This window comes from Corella eumyota, chromosome 3 (assembly GCF_963082875.1).
Source record: "Corella eumyota chromosome 3, kaCorEumy4.1, whole genome shotgun sequence".
NCBI lineage: Eukaryota > Metazoa > Chordata > Ascidiacea > Phlebobranchia > Corellidae > Corella > Corella eumyota.
The window spans coordinates 2117683-2139114 of record NC_137492.1 but is presented as its reverse complement, the minus strand read 5'-3'; the positions used below and the strand labels follow the sequence as shown (position 1 = coordinate 2139114).

Below are 21432 nucleotides of genomic sequence, written 5' to 3'. Positions count from 1 at the left end.
TGAAGGACTCTACTTTACATGCTAAGCTCAATAATAAGTATAATGTGGTTCAAGAATAACAGAATTAAAACAACACTGTAGTAAGGTGGGAATTTTAGTGTGAACTTCGCTATACAACTTAAACTTTGTTTTTATAGAAGTATAGTAGTGCACATTCAACTGTATTTTTGTCATTTATATACTCGTATAGTACTGATAGTATTCTTAAAGGATGTTTGAAATTAAACTAAATCATAACCTAACCTATATTAACTTAATAACTAATCGCTTATAAAATCAACTTTATTTTCTGTACTATAATTTCACTACTAAATCATCATTTTTTAATATACTTTCAAACTTGTCTACGTAATAAATCTTTTTATAGTTCTTTCAATATAAAGTCGCTGTGGTCACACAAAGTGCTTGTTACTAAGTTATATTAGTCTAGCGGAATACAAAAGCAAATTGAATTCCCGACTACCCGTGGCGAAACGAATAAAAGCGAATGAGCGAAGTTGTCGGATTAGAAAACGACTACGGCAAAAAAATCGCTGTGGCTTAGAAAACCGTTGGACCATATCGTTTGTATATCGCTGACGACACGGGTCTCTTTATCATAATCTAGCGGCAACCAAATATTTGTTTAATACAGTTTTTAGCTAACATTTTCGGACTTTTTAAAAACATTTAAAAGAATAAATACCGCTTTTATTTAAAAGTTAAATGATAACTTATTTTAATTTATTGGTCTTTTTAATATATTTAAATTACTTCAATAACTTATTATTTAAATTATTTTTGCATGAACCTAAAACTTCTTTTTTATTTTAGTTTTCTTTTATTTAAGACAGGGTCAAGTGTAAGACATTATGGTCACCAGTAAAATAGAATAAAAGAAAAATATATCGGGAAACTACTTGACATTTAAAGTTAAGTCGATCAATCTATAGACACCTAACTAAACCTTAACAAAATATTTTTTAATGTTACAGTGTTAAGAAATCAAATATTCAATAAAATTATATATTTTTAATTAACAACATATAATAAAAACCAGACATACAAAAGCTGTAGAGTGTAAGATTTTCCATGTTAAACAAAAAAGAACAATTTTTATTGCAAAAAAAACAGGAGAGTCTGTGATATAAGAAAATAAAAACGAATATTTTATATATTGAACAATCAACATTCCTGCAAAAGGCTGTAAATTATTTATTGCAAAACATAGAATTCTAAATAACGTTAAAAAGAAAACCTGTTTAAAAAAAATTGCCAAAAGTTAAACTGATTTTAAAATTCGTTGAAGCAAGCTTTAAATTGCAATTCTTCCTCTTCTTCTTCCTGGAGGACCTCGTTCTGTGGATCCCTTCTTACAACTGGAGGACCCGAGTTGCTCCAGGCATCAAGGGCTTTCCGAAAAGCACTCGTTCTCTTGGAGATTGAGGGAACAGCGAGAAGACCTCTTCTTTTGTTCCTCATAAAGAATTCTCGGATTTCTGCATCTGTAAGAGGAGAAACATCTTCTTCTTCAGAGTCTCCTCCGTTTCCGCTGGAGCTTCCCTCAGTCCATCCCATTTCTCGTAAAAATCTAAAAAAGTTTTAAAAAACTTTAAAACGTAAGTTTTCAGAAAATAAAAAATCTAAACAATTTTTTTTTAATTTTAAACAATATTTTTGATGTCGAAAATAACATAGAATCCAATATAAATTATTTAATTTAATAAAAGGTAGGAAACGTAAATAATTTATAAATCGAATTTAATAAATACAAATTTAAATCAATTTTAAACGCATGAATATAATACATTTCACACATAAGTGTAATCTAATAAAATATAAATTCTATATTTAAATGAAACAAACAGATTAACATTTTATATTGAATTGAGAATAAAAAATGTAGTCTGGTTAAAAATAATTTTAACAGACCTGTGTTCAGCTTCTAAAGAACTAGAAAGAGGAAAATTCAAAGTGACATCGGTGATTGGTTGTTTTTCTTTGATTTCTGACCAATCAGCATCCAGATCTAATTTAAATATTAAATTATAAATTATCACGTAAAGTAAAATTAAAAATAAACTTTATTTTCTAATTAAAAATAAATAGTTATAAATAGTAATGAATTTAAGCTTTAATTTATTATACATTCATTGTTTAAATCTTGTATATTAGCCCTATATATCAACAATACTTAAAATACTGTTTAACCTTTGCTTGTATTAACACCATTGTTGAGTGGTTGCGTCATCTCTACAGCAAGATCATTTGATGAATTGTCGGTTGAAGTAGTTTCATTGGTAATATCATTAACTTTATTGCTGCGAAGGTCTTTTAAATAGCTGCTTTTTCCTACAAAAATATAAAGATATGTTAATATTCACCAGTAGAATATGCCCTATGGTCAAAATTTTTATTTGTGGTAATACGGTTGTTACTTTTAACAAATACTTGCCCGTGCACCACAAACAGTTTTTATTTTGCAGGGTTTATCTACTAAGATTAATCATTTGTATTTGTAAGATAACACTTTACTGAAATATCAGCCTTAAAAGGGTAAATTATATACACACTAAAAGTCCAAAATCAATAAAATGTTAGTTAAATAATCAATAGAACATTATGTAATACATTAAACAGATAAATCACGAATCTTGACCTCTTTTTGATTTTTTTGAGAACACAGCCATTCCATTGAGAGAGGTAGATTCTGCTGTTTGAAGTTTATTTAAAATGTTTTCCGTGAAATTTTGCTGCCGTTTCGTGTTTGGATCAATTGTCTGCAATCAAAAAGCAAAAATAAATAATTTTTTTGATCAAATAGGTAACATAATAAATAAATACAGTTTTTTATAGATATTTTTATCCTCATTGTGGAAAGGTCGATTTTACGACCTAAACATAGAGTAACATTTGTTACCCCAACCCAGTCTCGAGTTGCCTTTAGCAGTTCTTATAGATTATAATTGCTAAATAATCAAGCTGCTGATTAAGAATTAGCTCAGAAGGAGTTAATACCGTTTATACCGCCTTACTCAAGCGTGCTACAGCATGAGAGCAGTCGGGATCGAACCCTTGACCTCATGTTATTTTCCAATAACATAAACAATTGACAAAATCATATTTCTATCATAAATTTAATTTGAATTAAAGCAAACAAAGTTACTTACATGGTGTCCAATATTAGTTTTATGTTGTTGTTTATCGGTTTCATGATTGTTGTACAAACTTCCCATTGGGACACTTATAGCTCGGCGGTATGGCTGCAAATTAAATCAACAAATAATTAAATTCGCAGCTGATCAAGGGAATGCCAATTATATTTAGTTAATGAAATTACTCTATTAATCCTATATACAATAAGGCTGCAATGATATTTGATATTTTCAAATTAAATTGTTTAAAATAATTGAAATTTAAAACTTTAAATTTGCAAAAAAATTTATTATTTAATTTACCTTATTAGAAGATATATTTGCTTTCGGAACTAAACTTTTATAAATAGAGCTTGTTTGAAGTTGTTTGGTATTTGTTTTGGATGAAATTGTGCAGTTTGCTTCTGAGTCTATTGGTTTTAACACCAACGGCTTTCCTAAAAAATAACAATGTCAAAATTATTATAAAACAATCTAAAAATTAACTCAAAAAATAATTTGACCTAAGTGAAATTAAATAAGGCAAAAAATATTAAAAAAACTATAAAATATAAAAAAAAACGTAGAAATTAAATGATATAATTGATTACTACTTACTCCACATGTTATTTGGTTGATCTTCAAATTTTTTAGGTTTTTCTTTTGGTTCACTAAGTGAAGGAAACTCACAGTCAAGTATTCCATTCTCTAATTTTTGCGATTTTAATTTTAAGTTTTGATGGTTCGTAGTGCTAAAAAAACACAAAAGATTTTAAACACAATCTTAAAATTATTTACAATTTAATTTATGTAAATTTGATTTAAATTAACACAATAAAAGTAGTTTTAAATTTCAATATGCAAATTTCAACAAAAATTAAAAAAATTTACCCTTTTTCATTGTTGGTTGCTTGATTACTTAATAACAATGGTTGTGCTGTTCGTACAGAACTAGACCATTGGCTTTTTCTTTCCTTATAACCTTAAAATGAGTTAAAAACAATAAATATAACCCTACTGAAAATATAACTAGTAACATAATGTAAACCACCAATTTTTCAATAGTAAAAAATAAAAATGTGTTAAAATTTAACCAAAATTTTTGGCAAAACGGCCTATATTAATTAAATAGGCTATAAATTTAAATGTATTTCTTGTTTTTTTTTATAAAATAATATTCTCTATAAATTTTAATCCTAGTTTTAATACCAGAGTCTCCAAGACCACTATGTAATTGTGATTTGGCTTCAAAAGAATGATGTCGAACCAAACTGGGTCCTGTCTTGTAACTTGTTTGAGGACGAAATTCAGAAAATATTTTACTGTGCAGTGGTCTATTGTCTGCTAATTTATCAGGTTTCTAAATATACAAAGAGAACGAAAAACTTTTAAAAAGAGTAATTCAAGCGTTAATATAAAAGAAATTAATTTAATTAATATTTTACAAAATTAACTTTAAAACTTTGGGTAACTACTGGTAAATTGATTAATTACTTGTTTAAAAGCCCTTAATTACAATAACAAACTATATATTTAGATTTTAATTACAAAAAATTAGGTAATAAAATTTGAGGGAGGGACTAATCAATTAATCTAAAAACAATTAAAATGTAAAAAGTTACATTTGTAGCTCTACCAAGTACCACAAAAATTTTAAGTTTATGTCCAATTTGAAAATAAAAAAAAATTAATTTTCCTTACCTTATTGTTAGTTTTAAAATTGAGCCATGATGGTGCAAAGTCAACTGAAGTGGTTGGAACATGGGCCATGCTTAAGCACGGGGCAACATGACCCCTGTGCTACAACAAGAATGCTCTTCTTAGTTGGGGAGTATCATTTTAATAAAAAATATTAAAATTGTTTATGTTTTGTTGATGTCCTGGTAGCGTTAAATACCAAACACTAGTCCAAGCACTATCTTGTAAAAGTTTAATTTTCTGTAATTTGTTAATTAGTAATTTTTCTTCGGAAATTGATGTTGGTAAAATTAAATGCAGATAAATATGTCACACTGGCCAAAGGCTTAATAAATCTCTATTCAGCTTGATGTAGTATTATTGAATTTAATTTAGATTGACAATTTCTTTCTTTTACCCCGTTTGGTGTTTGGTTTGAAAGATCCAGTGCTTGAAACTAGGTAGATAACGCTATTGCAACTTGTTTGATATTTGTTCTATAGCTCAGGATTTAAAATATAGTTTTGTGATTAATTAGTCACCAAATGTGTCAGCACGTATTTTCAATAAGTTTTTTATATTCACTCGTCGTCTTGAATGCCTTTATAAAATTGTTAAAATTCGTTAACAGTTTCTTTTCTTCAGTTCTGTTTCTTTGTATATTTAGATATTTTAACAACAACAGTATTTAGGCAAGTTTTTTTTAATAAAACAATCTTGATTTCTATTTTAAAGAAGGAAAAAAACATAATATTGGTTAGAATTAGAGTTACGTTGATAACAATTAAACTGTTAAAAGTTACGTTAAAACCTAATAAACGTAACTTTCCTGCTATATTAGATATATGTTTACAATACATAAAAGTCTAAATCAATAGATTATATGCTTATGCAACTGGTTTTATGTTTATTTGGCCGTTTATTAACTGGTTCGAACCTGTTTGCATCTTTCATCACCTGATCGTCAGTTTAGGCGCATCTCTATGACGTCATACAAATTTTGTAACAAAACTTGTAACCGAAAAAATGCTGTCATAAATGCCACACCAGAAAAATGTTCCTATATTTTGTTTTAATATTAATTCAACACAATATTAATTAGTTATTATTAAATAACTATTCTAATAAGTTTAAGTTTTTGAATAAATTTATTAAACGTGTTTAAAAATGCTTCAATGATCACCGGTGATTTCCCTTAAAGAACAATGAAATTACAGAAACAACATCTGTGTATTTATTGTTGTGTGGATACAAATATACAATTTACTGTTGTATTAACCGTTTTTGTAATATACAAACTATTCATGAATCAATATGAGATGGAAATCTACATCACTGGTTGTTTTAATGTGTCTTGGTTATGGAATAATATCATTATTTAGCGCGTATTCAATGCTGGATAAACAAAAATTTGCTAAGAAAAAAACTCACACACTTAAAATAGAAAAAATACACCAAGAATTTGACATAGGTGAATGATAAAACGTAAAGGAGTAGTAAAATAATGTATTAATTTATTCTAAACTGTTAATTTTTGCTTTTTAGTTGAACCAAAACGAAGAGTTGAAGTGTGGGATACTAGTGGAGTTGGAATGTACTTGTGGCAGAATATTTTACAAGGAAAAATTCCTGATTCTCCAACTAAAGGGCTATTCGAAGATATTTTAAAATATGATGAATTGGAAATAAAGTATGTTGACCCTTTTTCTTTTGTACTGTTCATTGTTTTTATTATAATTGGGTTCAATTGGATAAAAGTTCAATTGGAACTTTGGTTTAATATATTTAAACTACGCAAACCTTAAATATTCACAGATATATATTAGGATATGCTAAACTACCTCAACATTTCCCTCCACCTAAATTAGACAGCATTATACTTACTCTTAATGGTAGAGATAGCAAGGTAGCTGTGCATGCCCATATCTGGATCACTTACTTATTCAGTCTATCACATGTTACCAATATTGGTCTGCTAATTCTTGGGGATGAATCTTGTGATAATGAATGGTTAAAAATATATATTTCAAAAGATGTGGTCAAGTTTGTTTACCTTATTTATGATTCAGAATTGATTGATAATAAGAAGGTGTTTCAATGGCCATTGGGAGTAGCTGCGTAAGTTATTCAATGCTTTGTTTGTATTTTTTTTAAATACCAACCTTTTTTTAAAAGTTACGGCATTATTAACTCCTGTCAAAGCATATTACAATATTTTTTTGCATATCTAACATACAAAACTTTTAAATTGCTTCACACTAAAGTTAAAATTGACACATTTGTGCAGGTATAGAAGATTTCCCTTCGTTGACCCTGATGCTTTGGATCTCGAATCTAAGAGAACTCATGTGTGTAATTTTCTAGGAACAATTTATCCTCAATCTTCAAGAACTGATATTTTACATTTGACGAAAACTGAACCGATTTTTAACAACAGCAACTGCTATTTTAAATGGAGAGAAAGGTCAAAATCCTAAGATTTTATATAACTTCTTTTACCCTAAATTAACTCTAATTTTTTTATTATAATATTATGGTTTAAGGTGGATTAAAGATGAAAGTGCAAAGACCTTATTAGAATATGAACATGTGTTACTCAACAGTGATTTAACATTATCACCAGCTGGTAAAAATGCTGAATGCTATAGAACATATGAAGCTATGGAATATGGCTCTATACCTATAATAGAAGATAAACAAACTCCTAAAACATGTAATACCTCCCTAGCACCCTATAGTTTGTTAAAACAGGTGAAGGCGCCTGTTATTTATGTGAAAGACTGGAAAAAAGAACTGCCAAAAATATTAGAAAAATTTAATGATATGCCGCTAAAAGAAAAAGTGCAAAAACGTAAAAGACTGGTACAATGGTACAAACAATTTAAAAACGATCTAAAATTACAGTTCATCAATAAAATTAATAATCTATTTTTATGGAACACAATGTTAACATAATTTTTTTTTAATACAGGAATATAGTTTGTGCTAAATAGATAGATTTAGGTATTTACTATAAAATATTGACATATATATATTTTATCAAAAAATAATATTTTGATTTATACAGTAATGAAAACCTGTTTTTTTTTAAAGCTACCTTTTATTAAATTACCACAATTTAAGGTGTTTTTATTCCTCTTGATGCAAATATTTTATCGAGTTCTGTTTCTAGTTTTGCGTTAGTTCCTCGAACTCCTGCTATAACCTTGGAGGCCCAAACAAAATAATTTTCAATTCTTTCTGCAGTCCACCCTTTAAACACATTTTTTTTACTGTTATACTGTAAAACTTTGTTTCACTGTTGTTGTTTTTTTATGGTTTTTATTATGTTTTTTTAGTGTTTTTTTTTTGATAAGTGATATTTTGATAGGATGTTTTATTATTGAAATAAAAAGACTTAACAGGTTAACACAATTGTTTTTGATTAATTTTTAAAGCCCGAAAATATGTTTTCTAAAAAACAAATTAGTAATTAAAAATATATCAAACCTTGAGGTGGAACCCTCTGTAGATCTCTCAAGTTGTACAACTTGTCAGCAAGTTTAACAAGTTTAGCTTCAAAACTTTTATTAGGAGCAGTTTCAATTTGTAATCGTTTTCTTTCTTGCCACGGTAAACTCTTGTCGTCTGTTACTTCAGCTACAATTAACCTAAATTAGAAATCATGAGATATGTAAAAAATTAAAATAATAACGAGACTTAAAAAACTGCAGACACAGGACCCTTTTTAAATAGCATGAGTAGGTTAACGCATTGGTTATGGCTGTAGGTTTGTTTATAACTTAAGACAATTTGTTGATAAAAACTCTTATGAATTAGCATAGCACAAACTAACTTCATTTATGTCTTACATTTAATTCATTGCGTTCATTTGCCACCTTGCAATTAATTTAAAGTTATATAGGCTATACAAAAAAAATCTTATTAGTGTAGATTTTCTACATTTTTATCCTACCTAACTTCTTTGCCGAAATGTTCTTCAATTTCTTCCAATGTAGTGTTAGTATCCTCCACTGTATCATGCAAGATTGCTGATTGTAAAACTTTTAAGTCTGTAATACCCCCTTCTTGAGAAAGTATATTAGCAACACCTATATATAAAAATAACATTTACATAAATAATTGCTTTATTTAGGAAATTTTAGATACCAATTTGTCCCATCATTCAAGGTAAATTTATATAATACTTGTGTATATCTATTTTTAAAATAATTTAATATTATTTAAGTTACCAATAGGATGATTAATGTAAGGTGTTTTCTCTGGATCCTTTCTTCTTTGATCTTTGTGTTTTTTTGCAGCAAAATCCGCAGTTTTAACTAATACTTGTAGATCCATCTTAAAATTAAATCAACTAAATCCTAAAATCTATTCGAAAACAAGATTTGCAGGTTTAAGTGGGTAAAAAACATTAGTTTTATGATTTAATTCCAGCAACGTTTTTACATAGACGATATTGCTATAAAACTATTCAACAAAAAGAGAATAAAAATATAACTCATCATCAGTTTATATAGGCATTATTTAACATATTTAAACAGCAAGAAATTTTGTAAAAATTAAATTTAAGTTAAGTATTTTTTGGTAGTTTGATGTTAAATAAACATAAAGCAGAATATTAAAAATTGTCACCAAAATGATTTGCAATTAAAAACCGGGGACTTTTCTCTTTTTGTGTTTTTTATGTGATCCTCTGATGTCCTTCTTTTTTTGAATATTTTTCTCCCGTTTTTCTTGTCTCTTGTCCATTTTAGCACTAACATTTTCTTCCAATTCTTTCCATTTCTTTGCACTTGCCTTTTTCTTGGATTCTTTTCGCTTGATTGCTTTTTTTAACATGGCAGGATCATCTTTTATTTTGGTCCCCTCAGCCTTTGCCATTGCTTTTTTCCAGACATCTTTCTGTTCCAATACGGCTGCTTTATCTGGTTCATTTTCTTTTAGTTTTTCATGTTCTTCCTTGTCATGTAGAGCCTTATTTAAAAGCTTTTTATAATTTTTACCGCCAGATGTCTTTTTCTTTTTTTCTTTTTTAGCAGGGCCGTTGGATTGACCAAAATCGAATTTACTGTACACAATTTTTCCTTCGTTATTTCGAATTTCAGCTCCAGTATTTGTGGAACTTTTCGTTTCAGTTTTAGCTACTTTAACATTTTCTTGGTCTGTAGTCTTTGCTTTACGTTTTGTACTTTTTTTACTCTTATCATTCTTAGCTAGCTTCCGTTGTTCATATTTCTTCTGATCGATTTTTCTTTTTGACTTCATTTCAGCAAGCTTTTCTCGCATTTTCTTATGCAGTTCCTCTATATTATCAGCAGCAAGATCCTTGTTGATTAAATTAGGAACATTTTCATTAAATTTTAATTCTATTCCCTCATCCTCGCTCTCATAATCATGCGACAATTTCTCACTAACAGTTTTCATATTTTTCGGGTTTAGTTTTCTTCGTTTAACGTTGGCTTTCCGACCACTTTTTCCCAGGTTTTCGTCATTTTCATTATAATCTTTATGCGTTTGATCTGATTTTAAGATGTATGCACCGCAAGGGATTAAATCAATGACTGATTTAAAATATTGATTTAAGCCAATAAGTTCATCTTTTAAAGTTGCCATTTCAACAATATATTTATAAATTCTATAAAAAATATTGAAGATTTTTTAATTAGGTATATAAATATAATTATTAAATAGGCTATATTTAAAAGTAATATTAATAAAATAAACCAGCAGCGTGGTGTAGTGGTACACTTGCTACATCACCAAGAGGTCGTGGGTTCAATCCCTATTGCTCTCATATTGTAGCGTCCTTGAGTAAGACGTTATAAACGGTACAAACTCCTGCTGAGCAAACACTTAACCAGCAGCATAAATACCGCAGCATAATTAATAACTGATGCCTGACAAATATTTCCTGATAGTGCATTGTTAGCTTCGGAATTTTTTTTTAAATTGAGTCACAACTGTAACACCATTGAAAAAATATCTTATTCATATTGCGTAATTTAAAGTTTAAATTAAAAACTTTTAGCAGCGTTGTTCACAGAATTTTCCAAATAGTTAAACAGTACAAGTTACGCGAAAAAGTAAAACACGTCACATTTTGTTTTATTTAATTTATTATACACTAATTGGTTTTTGTTAATTACAAAAAATAAACGTAGAGTAAAATATAAAACGTACACACGCACATGCTATTCATATAAAAACAAGAATTATAAATAAATGTGACAGTACTAACAAAACGTGTTAAAGAATTGTATTTTTTTAATGTAAAAACCCATTTATAAGTAATACAAGCCTATATATATTTGAATAAATAAAATAAAAATAAAAATTAAATATTTTTTATTCCGAAAATTCCACACGCGTTTAAATAATCAATAGCGCCCCGCGTGGATTTTAATATCAACAATATTGCCTTGGCAACTAAAGCCGCTTCCGTTTTGTTGTTGTTGATAACATTTGTTACTTTGATCTTGATTCTTATCTATTCGGTACCAACTTAGTAATGTTATAAAGCTTTTAAAATGGCATCAATACAAGGAATTGACCCTGAACTAAAACGTTATCTAAAAGTTCATCAATTACCTGACGTTTATGAGGTAATTATATTTGCTTTACTGCTTTTAATAATAAATTTTTTTTTTTAAATAATATTATTTTGGTACAGCTTTGCGCTGGTGTTACTAAACATTTTTGCTTATTTTATAGTGTTTGCTTACCGGACTTATTGTACTCTGCCCTGATGACCCTTTAAGATGGATAATAAAAAGTATAAAGAAAATCCAAATGGTTGGACCTTACAGTACTTCTTGGTAAGAAAATACCTTTATATTTTGTTCTAATGGCTAGGATTGGTTGTGCTAAATTATGTTTTAATTTTTAATTATACCAAATGATGTTTTAGGGACATGTTTATCCCAGAAGAAATGATACCAAAAATCCAGCAACTTGCTGAAAGTTATTTGGATGAAGTGTTTTTGTTTGGTGAAGAGACTGTGGTAAGTTTAAATTAAAACATAAGCTAAGCATTTACACAACAGACTATTTAGGCCTTATTTAAAATATTATAATTAACTTTTTTCATGTTGTTTTTTTTTTTAGCCAACTGAAGAAATGTTTGCAACTGCGTACAGTTTTTATCACACCAAAATATCAGGCAGATGTTTTAAGTCCTGGATGCAATATTACTTGGATAAAAAGAATCGCAAAGGGAACATGATCAAACAACTACAATCTGCTAGAAGGTTGTTTGATGTTTATCTTATAATATTATTATGCTTTTCAGTCAGGGCCACTTTTAAAGTAAAAATATGCCATAAATATTATTTTATTAAAAGTTTGTTATGTATTTTTATCTTTGGTGTTATGTACAGATACAATCGACATAAAACTATGAGAAAATACTTAAAAAAATGGAATGCTTGGAAGTGTTATGTCCTAGAAAGACAAGACCGTAAGTGCATTGGTTATCTACTTCTTAGTGCAGTATATTTCATTAAGCTGTTGCAGCCATTAATGTACACATTACTTAAGCATGCATTTTAAATTAACAGGTGGATTTCAAATAGTGATCAAGGTATACAACTTATCCTTGTGCCGACTTATCTTCTGTGCCTGGCATGCGGTAGCAGTTGATGCCCGAAAAACAAGAGAATATTTTGAGAGATTGGAGAGAGGAGAATTAGATGAAGAAGGAGAAGTTAATGGAGATTTCACAACTGATAACCACAGGTAATTCACTATTTTTCAAGATTTTTTGAACAACAATTACACCAATTTAAAACATACAAAAGTTGAAGAAATTTTTTTTTAGGTAACAAAAATTAATATTTTTTATGTTTCAGAGATGATATTGCACTTCTTCCCCGAAAATGTGCCATTCAAATATTCAGTTGTCTTGATCTGATTGATCTTGGAAGATGTGCCAGAGTTTGTAGAGCTTGGAAAGTTATCACTGGAGCTCCTACTCTATGGAGTCATCTCAATTTCTCCCAATTAAGATCAAGGTAAGATTTGTATTTTTTGGATTTTAATATCAAATATCAATATAATAGAGACACTACATAAAGACATTTTTCAAGGGTTGCTTAAAAAATATTTGAATCCCTAAGCAATTTAAATTAAAAACTTGTATTTTAAATACTTTTATTTTGTGAAGTAATTTAAATTTTTTTTAGATGTACTGTCAATGATAAGATTGTGATCCAATGCCTCCAAAAATGTCGCCCCTATTTACTTCATTTAAATCTCAGACAATGTTATTTGGTTCATTGGCCAACTTTTAAATCAATTTCAGAATGCAGAAATCTTCAGGATTTAAACTTATCAGAGTGCAAAGGTGTAAACGTAAGCAAAATAATACCAATTTAATAAAAAATATTTATTTGGAGCTAATTTATGATAAAACAGTGAATTGGCCGCAACCCAGTCTTGAGATGTTTTTGGCAGTTTGGAATATTATAGATTATAATTGCCCAATAATTAAGCTGCTAATTAAATGTTTGCGCAGCAGGAGTTTATACTGTATATAGCCCCTTACTCAAGGGCGCTACAGTACAAGAGCAGTGGGGATTGAACCCAGGACCTCATGTAGTGAACCCAAGTGTTCTGATCACTACACCTTGTCAATACTTGTCAAATACTTTGTTAATTGTTAAAGAATTCATAAATATTTAACAGGACGAAGTAATGAGAACTATTGCTGAAGGTTGCCCTACTTTACTGTACATGAATTTATCCCATACTGATATCACTGATGGCACTCTAAGAACTCTGGCCCGATGCTGTCTAAATATGCAATATCTAAGTCTAGCTTACTGTGAAAAGTATACAGATAGGTATGTTGAATTACAAAGTTGAAATGTGTTTTAATGGTTCTAAATGTTTATCTCATATTTAAATCCCATTACTGTATTTTTGTGCATTATTTTATTACTAAAGTTTGTACTTTTATTATATTTAAATTCATGCTATAAACTAAACTATAAAATGGCCAATGTTCGTAAAATTTTGAAATTTTTTATTAATCTTTATACATTACATTAGATATTATCAATCTTTATAATTTTCGCATTTATTTGTATTATAGGGGTTTATATTACCTTGCAACTGGCAAAGGTTGCAGAAAGCTGACCTACTTAGATATATCTGGATGCTTACAAGTCACAAATGTTGGGTTTCAGCATGTTGCAAATGGTTGTATTAGTTTGCAGTCAATATTTCTCAATGATATGCCAACACTATCTGATCAAGGAATGATAGTAAGTGCAGTTTTAATTTTAAATATAACTTGCAGAAAATATTGTTGATTTAACTGGTTTAATTTCTAAATACATTAATTATAACAAACACCAGCCTGGTTTGGTAGTTAGAACACTTGAATTTACTACATAGGGTCCTAGGTTTAATCACCACTGTTGCTGTAGCAACCTTGAGTAAGAAACTATAAAGATATAAACTCTGCTGAGCCAACTACTAATCACCTATTTTAAATATACTGTTTTTTAATTAAATTCTAAAACCTTTATATTTTGGGCTATTTTTACTTATGTTAAGTAATTTATTTTTTGCTAGAGTTTATCAGAAAAATGCACAAACATTAGAGCTGCTTCATTTTTGGGTTCACCCAATATTGGAGATTCTGCATTTAATGCACTGGCTCAGGGAAAAAAATTACAAAAGCTAAGGATCGAGGGCAATTTTATGATCACTGATAACACTTTCAAAACTATTGGAAAATCATGCCCATTTTTAGCTCATCTGTAAGTAAAAACATTGCTTTCATGCTAAAACTGATGCATTTTTCTTTAAAAATTTGTAAGCGTCGTTTACTAATTTTTATACATTTTTTTGTCAAGGTATGTAGTAGATTGCCAAAAATTGACAGACATGATGTTGAAGGCAATCTCACCATTAAGAAATATAATAGTCTTAAATCTGGCTGATTGTGTAAGAATAAGTGACTCAGGGGTTAGGCAAATGGTTGAAGGTCCATCTGGGAATAAAATAAGGGAAATGAATCTGACAAACTGTGTGAGAGTTAGTGATGTTTCTCTTCTAAGGATAGCTCAAAGGTAACAAATATTCGTTTTCTTTTTTTATTGTACGACGGATTTTTTAGCCTTACTTAGAATAAATCTGGGTACTCTGTCTAAATCAAGTTGTCTCAGTTGTTTTTAATGGTTACTTAAACAATTTTTTTATATTGTTTGTTTTTTTTTGTTATTAGGTGCCACAGTTTAACACATCTAAGTCTTTGTTTTTGTGAGCATGTTACAGATGCTGGTATTGAACTAATGGGTAGTATGGCATCTTTATTACATGTGGATTTATCAGGAACTAACATTAAAAATCAGGTTCTTCTACTAAAACTTTTTTGTTGTTTTAATATTTGTTTTACTAGCATTCAATCTTTACGTATTTTTCATGATTTTTTCAATCCATTTTGCATCGTATTTTACATTTAAATCCTAATCTTCAAACACTACTTATGTATTATACAGGGCCTTACTTCACTTGCAGTTAACAGTCGTTTAAAGTCGATTGTCTTATCGGAGTGTTCTGGAATCACTGATCTGGGACTGCAAAAGTTTTGCCAACAAGTTAAAGATCTTGAATCATTGGATGTTTCACATTGTATGGCTCTAAGTGATGCAGCTATCAAAAATTTGGCATTTTGTTGCCGACATTTGGTGTGTTTAAACGTTGCTGGTTGCCCAAAAGTAAGACTTAAATACTTAATAATTTTTAAGCCATAACTTTAACAAAAAAAGGGTTAAAGGTATTTTAAATATTAAAATTAATTAACACCTTATACTTGCTTGAATGTAATTTTATTGTGCATATATAAACAGGATAATAAATGTCTTTAAATATGCTGTGTTTCAACCTTAAACCATACACTAAAATTGATTTTTTAATTTAAATTTTTTTTTAGCTTACTGATTTAAGCATCCAGTACTTATCAGGAGTTTGTCATTACGTTCACAACCTTAACTTGTCAGGTTGTATTCATATCAGTGACCGTGCATTAAAGTACTTAAGAAAGGGATGCAAACAACTAAGAACCTTAACACTCCTGTATTGCCGCAGTATAACCAAGTAGGAAATTTTTTTTTTTTTTTTTTTGTTGTATATATATCTTTATCCTCGATGTGGGAAAGTCGAATGCGCGACTTAAACATAGAGTAACATAAGTTACTCCGACCCAGTCTCGAGTTGCCTGTGGCAGTTTGGGATATTATAGAGACTATAATTGCCCGGTAATTATGCTGCTGATTAAGTGCTGGCTCAGCAGGAGTTCATACCGTTTATAGCGCCTTACTCAAGGGCGCTACAGCTTGAGATCAGTGGGGATTGAACCCACGACCTCATGGTAGTGTAGCAAGAGTTCTTATCACTACACCACGCTGCCGGTTCATAAAATGTATTTTTGCATTGAAATTACATAAGATATATTAATTCCTTTTAACTTATATTAAGAATTAAGTATAGCTAGCACATTACTTACCGCAACAACAGCATATAAGCAGTGGGAATCAAACACAAAACCTTATGTGTAGACAGACTTTAAGTCCCCTTACCTTTATTATAGTAAAATCGAAGATATTTTACCAAACGGAATGGGTAAAATACTAAAAAAAAGATATCCAGTTTTGAAAACGGTTGCTTTCATTTATAACTGTCTGTAGAGTAATGAAATGTTACACTTTTGTTATAGATCTGTTGTGCAACGAATGCAGAGTAGAATTGAACACTTAGAATACAGCAGCGACCATGTCCCAAGTTGGTACAATTATGAGAACAACTCTCGCAAGAATAAACCAGTCCTTGACTAACTTTTAAAAAATAATTCCAAGGACTAAACATCTAAGAATATGTTTAGCAAGCTGCTATATTTAGCTATTATTCTCTATGTGCTTACACAACTATATTTAAAAATTTAAATTTTATAAGTATTCTCTAGTTACTTTTGTGCAATTTAAAGTGCTCAAAACAGTATTTAAAATACCACTGTGATATTTTATACACAACTATGAACAAAATGCTACGCTTTGAGATTTAAAATTGCATGTTTTTCTTTTAACTTACAATATATAGTCCCTCCATTTTAGAACAGTTATTTTTATATTTTTTGTATAAACATATATTGAAATTTATATTCGAAATAAAAGTTTTTTATTTAAAATTTTTCTTTTTCGAAATTAAAGGCATAGAAATATCTTCTTCAAACTCAACTCTAGGAAGTTTCCATCTGATCACAAAATGATTTTTCTTCCCAACCACCAAAATTGAAAGATCATTTTTAAGGACATGACGATCTTGAAGTAGAATTTGTAAAGGATTTGTCACGACTTCGTTATTTATTCGAATGCCGCCGGCTTTTATGACATTTTCTCCCATTAAACCCTCTGGAATTGCCTTTATTTCAAAAAAGTTAAAACTTTCTAATATTTTGTTTCTTAAAAATAGGAAAAAATCTTACTTTGACAATGAAATATTAACAATAACAAAAATATTTCTAATTTTTAACTCAAAAAAATTAGAAATTTTTTTACCTTAGCTTGTACAGCAACATCATAAATTGTTGTGTCCATTTCTAGAACACAATCCACAATATTTGAACCGCTAAAAGTTGTTGCAATTTCTTCTTCTGATAAACATTCAAGATGTTCATTCTCACTGCTGTATAATGCTAATGTACATCTAAAACATAAATCAAATTACTTTGCAAAAATTCTAATTAAAAGATGAGAAAATATACTTAAAATTTACACATCAATTTAGCTATTGCAACTAAGTTTAGAAAGGCTATGACAGATAAAATAATGTTACCTTTCTGCAGAAGCCAGCCCTTCCGGCCCATGAACAATTTTGCAAACATTTCGTGCTAACACTTGCTGAGCTTGCCTATCTTTTGGATGTTGTTTATGATTTGTCATTATTTCATCAATTGATTTTAAATCGATGAACGTAAACAGCTTTAAAAATCTAAACAGATTTGTTTAATTTTTTTTTACTTTAAATATTTATTTTCAATGTGAGAAAGGTAGCCAGGATTGAACCGAGAACCTCATGTAGTAAATCCAAGTGGTCTACCACTACACCACGCTACCTGTTTTACTACAAAATGGCAAATCTTCCAAAAACTTGTAACTTACTTTTCTACCATAGCATCTGGCTGGCGGTAGAAATATTGATAAAACTCAAAAGGAGGAGTCTTTTCAGGATTGAGCCATACAGTATTCCCAGCAGTTTTACCAAGTTTTTGACCCCTTGGAGTTGTAACCAGTGGGGTTAGTAAGCCAAATACTGGCTTGTGGCTGGTCCTGAAGTTTTGTTGAATTAAAAAATATTTATTAAAAAGGGCTGAAAAGGTTGAAATATAAGTCAAAGTATAAAAATCCAAAAATTGAGGAAAAAATACACAAAAAAGTTTCAAAATTCAATATCAAAATTATCCAAAAAGCAATATATCTTTATAGACCACACAACACTTTTTACGCATACAATACATAAATTACTAACTTGAAATGCTTAAAAAATCCATTATTTTATTAAGTCTTATAATTTTTTTTTTACTTTTTAATAAGTTGTTGCCCAGCTGTCATGTTCCCCAGCTGATCCATTCCTCCAATCTGGAACGAGCATTTATGTTCATCATGTAAATATTTCCAATCATAAGCCTGAAAAACTTGGTAGAAAAACTCAGATAACAGCAAACCTTCTTTACTGCTTATACGATCTTTTATAAATTTCATATCTGAAAAATTCAAATTTTTTAATTTTTTAAATTTATTTTTAAAGGTTAAAAATTAAAGATTTTTTTCATGTTTTTTATTTCTTTTTATTACCTTGTATTTTGCATATAAGATGGGCAAAATTTAAGAATAAAATTTAGTAACTGGCTATATTTTATTCCACATTTACTTACACATCATAGGGGCCAGTCGAAAATATTTCCCAATATTTGAAACAAAATCAATAACATTTAGGTTTTTGTACCAGTTATTATTTGACAATATTTTAAAAGATGGCAAATTTTTGGTAAAGCGGTTATCATAAACATGTGTTGCGTGGTTGTCAAAAATATTTTGAAGATTCGCAGAAATTTTTTTCCCGTTTTCTTTAATTATTTTTTTGTCTAAAATATTTCGATCTTTTGTTTGGTCGCTAGGGTCTCCAGCTCTTGCTGTTGCCGTGCCAATTACAGTTATTACATCATGACCTGTCATACAATAAATATTGTTGTAACATTTTTTTTAGTATACATCTTTATCCTTGATGTGGAAAAGTCGAAAGTGCAACCTAAACATAGAGTAACATGAGTTACCTTAACCCAGTCTTTTGCCTTTGGCAGTTTGCAATATTAAAATTGTGATTAACTGATAAGTAAGCTGCTGATTAAGTGTTGGCATGGCAGGAATTTATACCGTTTATAATGCTTTACTTATGGACTCTTCAGCATAAAAGCAGTGGGAATCAAACCCAAAACCTCCTAGGGTAAAGTCAAGTGTACTGACAACTACACCACACTGCCATTATGTGTTTGTGCACTAGTACAATGATTTTGACTATAGTAAAAATCTATTACTATACATTTTAAAATTTAATTTTTAACCAAACAATAATGATTCAATTCACCTGCTCTTTGGCAATGAAGTAGAGCCATTATAGCAACAAGATTCCCTACATGTAAACTATCTGCAGTTGGGTCAAACCCACAATAAAAAGTTTGTTTCTTTGTGAAATATTCTTGTGCAATACCAGCTGGTGGAAAAATATCAACAAATATTTCTCTTTCATTTAAATCCAGCACTGTTTTGGGAGTTATGTCTGTTTTTACATTCTGTCGAGTTGATATGTGTAAATGAGCTGAGGTTGTTGAATGTTTTGGGATAATTGAGAGTAGTTGTTTGCATTTATAGTGCTGACAAAGACTGCGTATAACGTATCTAGACATTATAAATAATTTTTTTCCTAAAAGCAAAATTTAAAAAAGGTTTAAAAATAAATTTTAGAAAAAGTTTTACCCATAGTAAAAAAACTATATATCAAAAATGAACCAATGGTAGTCTAGTTTTTTTTTTTTTAAATATTCCTTGCCAAATTTAATGTTACACTTTTTGATTAGAAACTGTTTCTTTCCAAAGCGAGTTTAAAACTTTTAAAAATTGATCCAGGGAAGCAGAAGTCCTGACTCCTCTGGGAGAAAAATGAGTTCGGCTTGCTCGATGCCCTTGCATTCTTAATTTCTCTATAACAACATTAATCCTAGGTGGATTCCCTCCCTTAATACCATGATGTTGGATGTCAAAAAAGAAAGAAGGAGCGGGTAAAATTTTAAATTCATTCAAGATATTATCATCAATTTCAAATGGTAGTGCAGGCTTTAAAGATTTATTTTCCAGATTTTTTTCTTCACCTTTTGTTTCAATTTTTTGCCGTTTTTCATTTGGTTCACCATTTTTGTTGCTTGCTAAAACCTGGGTTTCTGTGTTAAGTAATCTGTTATTATTATTTAACATTGTGACTTTAATAGTCTGATGCATTTTTGCATTAAAAGATTTTTCATCCAATGAACTTGAAAAACAATTCGATTCAGAAATTAGAAGTTCAATAAAGTTTTGATTTTTGATATTCACACTTAACCTTTTGGCTTCATACAAAATATTCATCAAAAATGTTGAGTTATAAATATTTCCAGACCACATAGGACCAAGTAGCAAAATAGGAACATTTGTATCACTCTTACATACCAAACATGATGTTAAACCTGAAACCATAGATGATGTATACTTAAAATCGGGCACAAACCGGCGATTCTGACAGCTTTGACAATGAGCAAGTGATTGAATATTTAACACATTTTTGTCACCATGTTTAGAACCTTTAAGTACCCTACAAACAATAGTTATTCCTTGATCTGTTACAGAGCACAATTCAACACTAAGTCCTTTATTCCATCTCCCAGCTGCCCTTACCATATTAGCAATTAATACCCTCACTCCCATCTCTCTTGAGTATTCAGTTTTTGTTAATTTTGCACTGAATAGCCTTTGTGCAGTATCTGAACATGTATTAAAGATTGTCTCAATACCAGTACAGCTGAGGCAAATAAGACCGTTGTGGTTAATACACCGCATCACAGAATCAAAGTGAGTAATCACAGAACTACATACTTCGAGAAATACAAAATTACACTTTCGTTGATGCAACAACACATTACAATCCTCTGAAACTACTTCAACATTTTTTGATAAACATGAATTTTCTTGCAAGCATTGAAGAACATGATCCTTACTATCTCTGGTTGTATTTATAACAACATTTACATTGCTACTCAAATTTTTAACCCATTGAATTCCCGCCAAACCCAGTAATCCAGAAGCATCATTTGCTTGAAATTGGCCTTCTGTTTCTGCACAAGTAACAGCAAGACAGCATAAAGATATAGCTCTGCCCAAATCCAGATCTCGCAATTTAATTAATCTTTTGAGCATCCATTTGTTATTATATGATAAAGGAATTTTATATGTCACATTATTCTCTATCATAGGTTTACTCCAATTGCTATCATTATTCATTTTCTGATTTTAATTTTAAAATATATAAATTTTAAACACAGTTTTCTAATAAT

General features: G+C 29.4%; 7 protein-coding genes across 7 annotated transcripts; 2 read left to right on the top strand and 5 right to left on the bottom strand.

The window, feature by feature from the left end:
• Nucleotides 1–922: 922 nt before the first annotated feature.
• On the bottom strand, nucleotides 923–5510 carry LOC145746511 (vasculin-like). Its single transcript, XM_082564807.1, has 10 exons — nucleotides 4815–5510; nucleotides 4323–4473; nucleotides 4005–4095; nucleotides 3732–3865; nucleotides 3438–3571; nucleotides 3150–3242; nucleotides 2639–2759; nucleotides 2191–2331; nucleotides 1912–2008; nucleotides 923–1570 (listed from the first exon to the last, which is right to left on the bottom strand). The coding sequence occupies exons 1-10, from the start codon at nucleotides 4881–4883 to the stop codon at nucleotides 1273–1275; spliced, it is 1329 nt and encodes a 442-aa protein (XP_082420933.1). The 5' UTR covers nucleotides 4884–5510; the 3' UTR covers nucleotides 923–1272.
• A 500-nt stretch (nucleotides 5511–6010) lies between these two features.
• On the top strand, nucleotides 6011–8121 carry LOC145746507 (ribitol-5-phosphate xylosyltransferase 1-like). Its single transcript, XM_082564803.1, has 5 exons — nucleotides 6011–6261; nucleotides 6336–6480; nucleotides 6606–6908; nucleotides 7078–7254; nucleotides 7334–8121. The coding sequence occupies exons 1-5, from the start codon at nucleotides 6105–6107 to the stop codon at nucleotides 7743–7745; spliced, it is 1194 nt and encodes a 397-aa protein (XP_082420929.1). The 5' UTR covers nucleotides 6011–6104; the 3' UTR covers nucleotides 7746–8121.
• LOC145746509 (guanosine-3',5'-bis(diphosphate) 3'-pyrophosphohydrolase MESH1-like) lies at nucleotides 7467–9160 on the bottom strand. The gene is made up of 4 exons (XM_082564805.1): nucleotides 9023–9160; nucleotides 8746–8881; nucleotides 8280–8440; nucleotides 7467–8042 (listed from the first exon to the last, which is right to left on the bottom strand). The coding sequence occupies exons 1-4, from the start codon at nucleotides 9126–9128 to the stop codon at nucleotides 7909–7911; spliced, it is 537 nt and encodes a 178-aa protein (XP_082420931.1). The 5' UTR covers nucleotides 9129–9160; the 3' UTR covers nucleotides 7467–7908.
• LOC145746508 (uncharacterized) lies at nucleotides 9160–10421 on the bottom strand. Its single transcript, XM_082564804.1, has one exon. The coding sequence runs from the start codon at nucleotides 10401–10403 to the stop codon at nucleotides 9438–9440; it is 966 nt and encodes a 321-aa protein (XP_082420930.1). The 5' UTR covers nucleotides 10404–10421; the 3' UTR covers nucleotides 9160–9437.
• Nucleotides 10422–11265: 844 nt separating this feature from the next.
• Nucleotides 11266–16902, top strand: LOC145744881 (F-box and leucine-rich repeat protein 13-like). Its single transcript, XM_082562847.1, has 16 exons — nucleotides 11266–11392; nucleotides 11502–11605; nucleotides 11698–11791; nucleotides 11895–12037; nucleotides 12167–12246; nucleotides 12347–12524; nucleotides 12638–12799; nucleotides 12971–13139; nucleotides 13473–13630; nucleotides 13882–14053; nucleotides 14367–14554; nucleotides 14651–14866; nucleotides 15022–15148; nucleotides 15296–15514; nucleotides 15730–15893; nucleotides 16513–16902. The coding sequence occupies exons 1-16, from the start codon at nucleotides 11318–11320 to the stop codon at nucleotides 16628–16630; spliced, it is 2367 nt and encodes a 788-aa protein (XP_082418973.1). The 5' UTR covers nucleotides 11266–11317; the 3' UTR covers nucleotides 16631–16902.
• Nucleotides 16903–16970: 68 nt separating this feature from the next.
• Nucleotides 16971–19820, bottom strand: LOC145745061 (tyrosine--tRNA ligase, mitochondrial-like). The gene is made up of 7 exons (XM_082563051.1): nucleotides 19437–19820; nucleotides 18727–19020; nucleotides 18375–18555; nucleotides 17954–18121; nucleotides 17628–17783; nucleotides 17351–17498; nucleotides 16971–17213 (listed from the first exon to the last, which is right to left on the bottom strand). The coding sequence occupies exons 1-7, from the start codon at nucleotides 19753–19755 to the stop codon at nucleotides 16971–16973; spliced, it is 1509 nt and encodes a 502-aa protein (XP_082419177.1). The 5' UTR covers nucleotides 19756–19820.
• A 10-nt stretch (nucleotides 19821–19830) lies between these two features.
• Nucleotides 19831–21420, bottom strand: LOC145746510 (tRNA (guanine(27)-N(2))-dimethyltransferase-like). The gene has a single exon (XM_082564806.1). The coding sequence runs from the start codon at nucleotides 21377–21379 to the stop codon at nucleotides 19910–19912; it is 1470 nt and encodes a 489-aa protein (XP_082420932.1). The 5' UTR covers nucleotides 21380–21420; the 3' UTR covers nucleotides 19831–19909.
• Between the last annotated feature and the right edge of the window lie 12 nt (nucleotides 21421–21432).